The sequence below is a fragment of the Eubalaena glacialis genome, chromosome 8 (genome assembly GCF_028564815.1).
Source record: "Eubalaena glacialis isolate mEubGla1 chromosome 8, mEubGla1.1.hap2.+ XY, whole genome shotgun sequence".
NCBI lineage: Eukaryota > Metazoa > Chordata > Mammalia > Artiodactyla > Balaenidae > Eubalaena > Eubalaena glacialis.
In genome coordinates this window covers 101,478,116-101,485,599 of record NC_083723.1, presented here as the reverse complement: position 1 = coordinate 101,485,599, position 7,484 = coordinate 101,478,116, and the positions used below count along the sequence as shown (strand labels likewise).

The 7,484-nt window shown below is 37.7% G+C and overlaps 1 protein-coding gene across 1 annotated transcript; it reads right to left on the bottom strand.

Annotated features, from left to right (window-relative positions):
- Positions 1-484: 484 nt before the first annotated feature.
- On the bottom strand, positions 485-7,077 carry SPAM1 (sperm adhesion molecule 1). Its single transcript, XM_061198005.1, has 3 exons — positions 6,121-7,077; positions 5,551-5,640; positions 485-1,102 (listed from the first exon to the last, which is right to left on the bottom strand). Exons 1-3 carry the CDS (start codon positions 7,075-7,077, stop codon positions 485-487), a joined length of 1,665 nt encoding a protein of 554 aa, XP_061053988.1.
- Between the last annotated feature and the right edge of the window lie 407 nt (positions 7,078-7,484).

Genomic DNA, 7,484 nt, shown 5'->3' with positions numbered 1-7,484 from the left:
AAGCAATCTTTGCTCAAAAAATTAAAATACTATCTTGGCCATGAGTTTTGATTCACATTTCAAATATAAAATTTTAAATATATAGGTATCATCACTTGCCTAAAAAAATAAGCTAGTGAAACTATTAAATATAAAAATGTAAGGGACTTCCCTGGTGGCACAGGGTTTGAGAGTCTGCCTGCCAGTGCATTGGACACGGGTTCGAGCCCTGGTCCGGGAAGATACCACGTGGCACAGAGCAACTGGGCCCGTGCGCCACAACTACTGAGCCTGTGCTCTAGAGCCCGCGAGCCACAACTACTGAAGCCCGTGCGCCTAGAGCCCATGCTCACAACAAGAGAAACCACCGCAATGAGAAGCCCACGCACGGCAACGAAGACCCAACACAGCCAAAAAATAATTAAATAATTTAAAAATAAAATGTAAAAAATATAAAAACACAAAGAATGTAGACAGGAAGCCTAATAAGCACTGAATTTGTACTTTAATAGGTTGCTTCATTTTTCTTGTTTTGAATATGTAACTGACTGGAAGTGTTTTTCCATTTAACACTATGACAGCCCCCTTGGGTGTTGTTGGAGAGGGCTTCCACTGAACACGTGACTTTGAGGCACCCACGGAGATCTTCCCCAGGAACACATGGATACACTGGGACCGTTGGTGTGGAGAATGAGATATTGCTGAAAGTGGTAGAAGATATCTCTTTCCAGCGAGAAGAATGACTCCTGGGTTCTAAGTTTAGAAAGCCATCTATGCAAACATCTTCAGCAATACATACATTAATAGCATGAATGTTTTTTATATCAACTCTCTTCTTACAGCGGATGTTGGCATAACAACTGCAGGAAAATTTTTTGGAAAATTGTTGCAGGTCTTTGAGTGTGGGTTTCCCATGTACTGTGTATTTTCCACCTTTCCCAGTTTGAATAGCAAAATTCTTTGGGTTCAGGTGAAGATAGTTGCTTGAATTCCAGTATTTCCTTGTACACACTCCTTGCTCTTGGCAAAGTGCTTGGCTACACATTTTGGCTGCTAAGGTGACGTTGATTATGTAAGGATTCAGTGTAGTCTTCATGTAATTGCCTAGGTTCATGCAAGATTGCTGTAAAATTATATGAAGATCAGATTATTAACATCCAAGTTGGTTCATATGTGAATTAATTGACTACATTAAGCAATTTCTAAGGAAGCACACACACACAAAAAACCCAGAACCAGTAAGAGTAGGAAATGTTTTATCTTTTTTTACTTTAACAAGCAAGACTATTCCAACAGTTTTTTGTAACATTTGTAAGTTTCACATGCCATTTCATGTCACTAAATAATTGACCAGTTGAGGTTTAGTATATCCTAGCCTCGGTCTTCCTCAATAATTCATAAACTAATGGGGGTGGAAGGGGCAGGATGGTACAGTGTGGGTGGAGGGATTAGAGCATGGGCTCTGGAGTCCATCTGTCCGGATTGAAGTCACAGTTCCATTAATGGCTAGCTGTGCGAGCTTGGGAATCTCTTAAGCGTTCAAAGTCTTAGTTTCCTATCTGGGTGACCTTGGACAAATTAATTCATCTGGCTGTGTTTCAGCTTCATCATCATACAATAAGGATAATTATAGCACCTACTTCATAGGGTTGTTGTGAAGATGAAAAGATAGAAAGTACATAAAAGGGCTAACACAGGGCCCCATATCATTGGTTAGCCCTCAATGTATAAATAATATAAAGTACAAATAAATGTAATAAGTATCACGTTTGTCAGACAAGTTTAGGCATCGGAAAGAGTGGTTTCTAAATTGCTAGCTCAAAACAACTAAACGGGTTCAACTGAGTATACATTAAATGTTATGTATAATTCAAGTATGGGCGAATTATGACAGCTCTTTTACAGATTTACTTATTTGGCAGAGTATGAGTGATGAGTAACTAAAATGATTCATCTTGAAACTGATACTTTCTAAAACTGGGACTCCGTCCTTTTCAGAACGTAGAAGGTAGTTGCTTGCTTTCATGATCAGCAGTCCCATGGAGTGAGTTGGCCGTGCTAGTCCTTCAGTAAAAGATCAAAGGAAGTGGTGGGGGGGTGGGCAGGCAAGTTGAGGAACCTCAGCAGCTTCCACTTGGATCTACTTCCTGTTGCCTTCCTTGAGGTGGTGCCATGGGCGGTAGGCAGAACAAGGGCCTTCCAAGGATGTCCATACCCCAGTCCCACAGAACTTGTGACTGTGTTACTTTACATGGCAAAAGGGACTTTCCAGATATGATTAAGGGTATGGATCTTGAGACAGGGAGGTTATCCTGAATTATCTGGATGGGCTCAATCACAAGTCCTTAAAAATGTAGCTTGGATTTTTAAAATGAGCTGGAAGAAGGAAGACAAATTCAAAGGTAAGGGAGACTCAAGCCGGCATTGCTGGCTTTGAAGATAGAGGAGAAGGCCAAAAGGGAAAGAATGCGGTGACCTCTTGAAGCTGGAAATTGCCTTAGCCACAGCCAGTCAGAAAATAGAGATCTTGATGCTATAAACACAAGGAAATGAATTCTGCCAACAACCCAAATGAGCAAATGAGGGTCTTTCTGTAGAAAGGAATGCAACCCTGCCGACATCTTGATTTTACAGCATTAAGATCCATATTGGACTTCTGAACTACCGAACTGTAAGATAATAATTTTCTGCTGTTTAAACCACTGTTTGTTGTAATTTTTATGGTACCAATAGAAAACCTCTTCTTAACCCTCCAATAGCTTTACATGGTGTTTATTATACAATTCAACTTCTCTCAACTTGTATACAGCCTGATGGGGTGTAACCTCTCCTTGCTCTTGTACAACTCTCCCTTACCCATTCGGCGTTAGATATACTAATTGTTTCACAGGGGTGGCAGGTTCATTTCAAACTGCACTTACTGTTCCCTCTGCCCAGAATGCTCTTTCCTCTCATTTTTTAACATGGTTGACTCCATCTTGTTATTCAGATCACGGCTTTAATTAGACAAGACCCTTCTCAGACACCTTTCTTACAGCTCTCTATTTTAATTTTCTGCATAGAATTTATCACATCGAATATTTTTATTGTTTTATATTGTTTCTATCCCTCCAACTTTAACATAAGCTTCATGAAGGCAGGGACTATGTCAATATTCTTCAACACAGTATCACCAGTGCCAAGGATATATGAGAATTTATACCAAGATCAGATGACATTGGAATTGTCTACAGAGACAAGAACTAGGCAGGAAGAGGAGTAAAGGGATGTGAATGATTTGAGCATCATTAGCCTATACAAGATGCAGTCTTTGGAAGGATCTAAAACTGTTTCTCGAAGAGATAAAGCCTAGTTTGTAGCATTTGTCAATATCCATGGTGTAAATACTCCTACCATGGCCAATTTTAAGCTACCAACCTGACATCACTGAGTGCAGAATTGGGAATCAATTACCCCACCATTATGGTAGTATGGTGTGAAGTAGCACACCATTACACAATACCATTTCCACTTAGACAGATACAATAGGTGTAAGTAACCTCAAAAGTATGGATAATAGTAAAATAAAGTAAATAATTGATACATTTTGAGTATTTGCTATCAATACTTTCTGTTTTTAACATACTTAATTTTATTCTGAGTTTTATAATTTAATTTTTAATAATGGCTGTGTTTAACAGTTCACAGAATTTCTGAATATTTAACAATCAGGTCTCATGAGCTGGGACCAGTAGAAGCTGGCTCTGTCACGCCATTGGATCTAATAAGATGGAATGGAAGGAAATGGTCTGCCTCCATTTGATGACAATTGTTTTAAATCAGTTCAGTCATTGCAAGTAAACCTGCAATTACCATTGTCTCGAGTTGTCAGTGAATCAGGAAACACAAGTAATCCATGACTCTATTGATTTCAAATGACATAGAAAAAAGGGGAATAATGACAGAATTAACATTCAAAACGATCATAAATTGGGAAAGGTAGCAGAAATATATAGAACAGAGTTCACAGGGAACAATTTCAAGGCAGTGTCATTAAGTAGAAAATCATCACATTAAAGTTGAAGGACTGTCCCTGTATGAATAATACTGAAGGTGATTTGAGAGTCATGGTAGAAGTACATGAATCTAAGATTAAAGTGCAATTAAAAAAAAAAATGTGACAAGTAGTATGCCATGCCATCCTACTAATTGGAGAATGCCTGATTCATTCCTCATCAGAGTAAGGGTAGAGTTCTCAATTCTGAAAATTTTAAAAAAAGGAAATAGTATGGGGAATTTATAAATTGTTCTATCGTAGAATTAACAGGACCCTTGAGAAAGGAGTTTGTAGGTTTGAGAAAACAACTAATAAAAACTAGGAATATTCTTAGGAGAATTATAATTCTTAAATAATTTTCTGACGTATAGAAGATTTTGCAAAAGGGACATATACCTTTCCCTGAACTTATATTTTTTATTAGTTCTCTTTACTGTTGATCAAACCAGAGACAACAGAAACTACCAAATAGGTAGGAGGGCTCAGATTATCTTAAAAGAATTTCACAAAGTTAAGTACCTTTATAAATGAAGGAAAAATATGGCTAGTCTATCTGAAGGACAAGATGTCAAAAAATCTGTTCTTAGAGTATAAAGTCTGTTCTCTGTAGGTCCTAGGATAAGACATCTGGGCCAAGAGCTTCATTAGACATTCTCCATGACACCTACGTCACTAATATTTCCACATCCATCAGAGAAGGAAAAGTTCAGCTCCAACTCAGCAGTGTCCATGTGACAGTTTTACTCATGCTTTGAGTCAAGAAGATTGAAGAGGTGAAGGATAAAGACCTCATATGGAGAATTAAAAAAGGATGAAAATAAAGGAAGAGAGAAAAGGTTTAGGTCATGATAGTTAACAGCTTTTTGAACTGAAGAAAATGCATTAGCAGAAAATGAATACAGAACAAAACCAAAATTTTTCCTAATAAAACAAGTTTTACTTAAAATTTTACTTAAAATAGACACTATTAAATATAACCTGTGGAAAATAAAGAAGGATTCCTTTTCCTCTCCCTTAAGGAAAATTGGAACAATTTAGTAATATTTTCAAAAAGTAACTAAATCCCAACTGCCCACACCCTGCCCCCAGTTGTTGGCCCCCATGGTAAACTGTCATTAAATGACAAAATAAATAAAAAAATAAGTGCTTAATAAACAGCAATTGGGTGAATGGAAGAATGAATGAATACATATTGACTAGTTGAGCTCTTTTGAGAAGTGACACGGCACGGTATAGTAGAAAAAAACACCAAACACCACATAAGGAAACCAAGATTGTAGTCCTGTTTTTGTTACTTCTTAGCCACGCAGCCTAGGGAATTTCAATGAATCTCACCAAATTTCTGTTTCCTCACTGGAAAACAGCCTTACAACACAACCACATGAATGAAAGATTGTTTGACTTAGCCACTATCAATGGAGCACCTGCTACTTTGTGCCAAACATAGTGCTTATTTTATTATTCAATCCCACAACAATCCTCAAAAACATTAAAAGTAGTAATGATTTCATCTATTTCCTATCAATTCAACTTACCCTAGTTAGGCTTAAGTTGAGACTTCCCCACATTATAATTCCAGAGGCACCTAGAGCAACGCTCTCACCAACTGTATTCACAAGGTCACCCTGGCAAATGTGATAGAAAGAGTTGACAGGGAGGAATAAAATGAAAGTGTTATACATAGGACAATAACACCAAAGCCAAGAATGCTGACCCAACAATAATTATTTAAATATTTCACCACTATTTATTGCTATCTTTTATGCCACCACTGCCCTACTATAACAAAAATACAGATTTTCTGCTATTATTTTAATTACTTCTATTGACAAGAGACCAGGCCCATAAAAGAAAAATTGAAAGGAACTGAGATAATACATTGTCTATACTACCCAGTTCTCCATGACTGCTAAGGTATTATATGATTACATTAAAAATGAAATATGTTCTTATTTTACATTCATATAATGATGCAGAACTACCTGGGTGCATATTCCTAAAGGTTATTAAAAGCTAAATTTCACTCCCTTCAAAAATTATGTTCAGTCCCACTAAACACCATTTGTGAACAATATTCCATAGCCTTCTTACCTTGATTTTCTTACCTGAGAAAGGAATTGAAAAGACACATCAGTAAAAACTGGACGGGCATACACAAAAACTGGAATTGGGCTTTTAGCATTGGCTACTTCAGACATCCGAATGGCTTCCTGGACACGATTACGAACAAAGAGGGCAGCTTGTGGAGAAGATTTTAACTTGCTATTCAAATAAATGGATGGGAAAAGGGCAGTGCTTTCCTTCCACAACCAGTCGAGTGCATCGTTTCTTCTTTTCTCTATATCCCAGCAACTTCCATTGTAACTAGGTTGGTTATAATTATGATTGTAACAGTCAGGAAAAAGATAATAACCCCATAAGTGATGTGGCCGAAGTAATTTTCCCAATTTTAAAGTCTCCTGCATGAAACTCTTTGCTGCCTTTTCAAATTCCACTTTCGCTATCTTGGCAGCCTCTGGGAAAGTAAGTTGTATATTTTGTTGCAGAACCAACTCAATAGACTGATCCCTGTAAACGTTTTTAGGTTTCCAGTTTCTAGCCCAGGTAGGCCTCCAGTTTTCCCAGTCAATGACAGCCAAGCCCACGTTGTTGATTGGCATGTAATAGGAAATGTCTTTTTTAGCTTTGTCCAAATGCTTTTTTAAGGATCCCATCTGGGGGATTCCTCCATTCACACTTCTGCCTGTTCTTTCATCTATGTGAGGATAGTAGCCAAGTCTATCAGCATAAAATAATGTAATACATTTTCCTGTCACACCTTTTTGGGGGCTTCCTAGTAAAGAGAAGAGGCTCAGATCTGGAGGCATGCCAAATCTTCTAGCACAACGGTCAGTTGGGGCATTCCAGGCCCAAAGGAAAGACATATTTGCAATAAGACGGCGTGCTCTGAAATCCAGAGTCAAACAACATGGAACCAGAAGGAAGGTGAACACTGCCTGGGGTGCTCCACTGGACCCAACAAAGCTCCCAAAGGAGATATGTTGAAGCCTTAGCACTCCCATAACAAAGAGGAATGACTATGAAAAGCACTTATTTCTTCTACACACTTTGCTTTATCTAATATTTGAGGCAAGATATAAAGACAGAAGAGAGAGAGTGGAGTGAAGCCACTTTGATGGATAAAGAGGTATTAATGATGATTTACATTTAAATATTCTTCTTCATGTTTTAGGAATGTTTTGCAAGTTGCTTCAGCTGTAACTGGGAAAAAAAAGAAATGTAGAATATATTGTTACACTACATTTCTGTAACAGAGTTTATAAGCTTTACCAAGTTCTCAACTTTAAGTGCAGGGAGTCTAATTCAGTGTTTGAAGATGGAGGACTCCTGTGTTTGAATCAATAAAATTATTTTCTCTTATGTATGATACAAATCCTATAATAGCTGACATTTGTCTCGTCTTTCCAAA

Coding starts and splice junctions, on each gene's coding strand:
- SPAM1 (XM_061198005.1), bottom strand. CDS start 7,077: ATGGGAGTGCTAAGGCTTCAACATATCTCCTTTGGGAGCTTTGTTGGG. Junction 5,641..6,120: donor CTTTTCAATTCCTTTCTCAG/GTAAGAAAATCA, acceptor CACATTTGCCAG/GGTGACCTTGTGAATACAGT. Junction 1,103..5,550: donor TCAACTTAAGCCTAACTAGG/GTAAGTTGAATT, acceptor ATAATTTTACAG/CAATCTTGCATGAACCTAGG.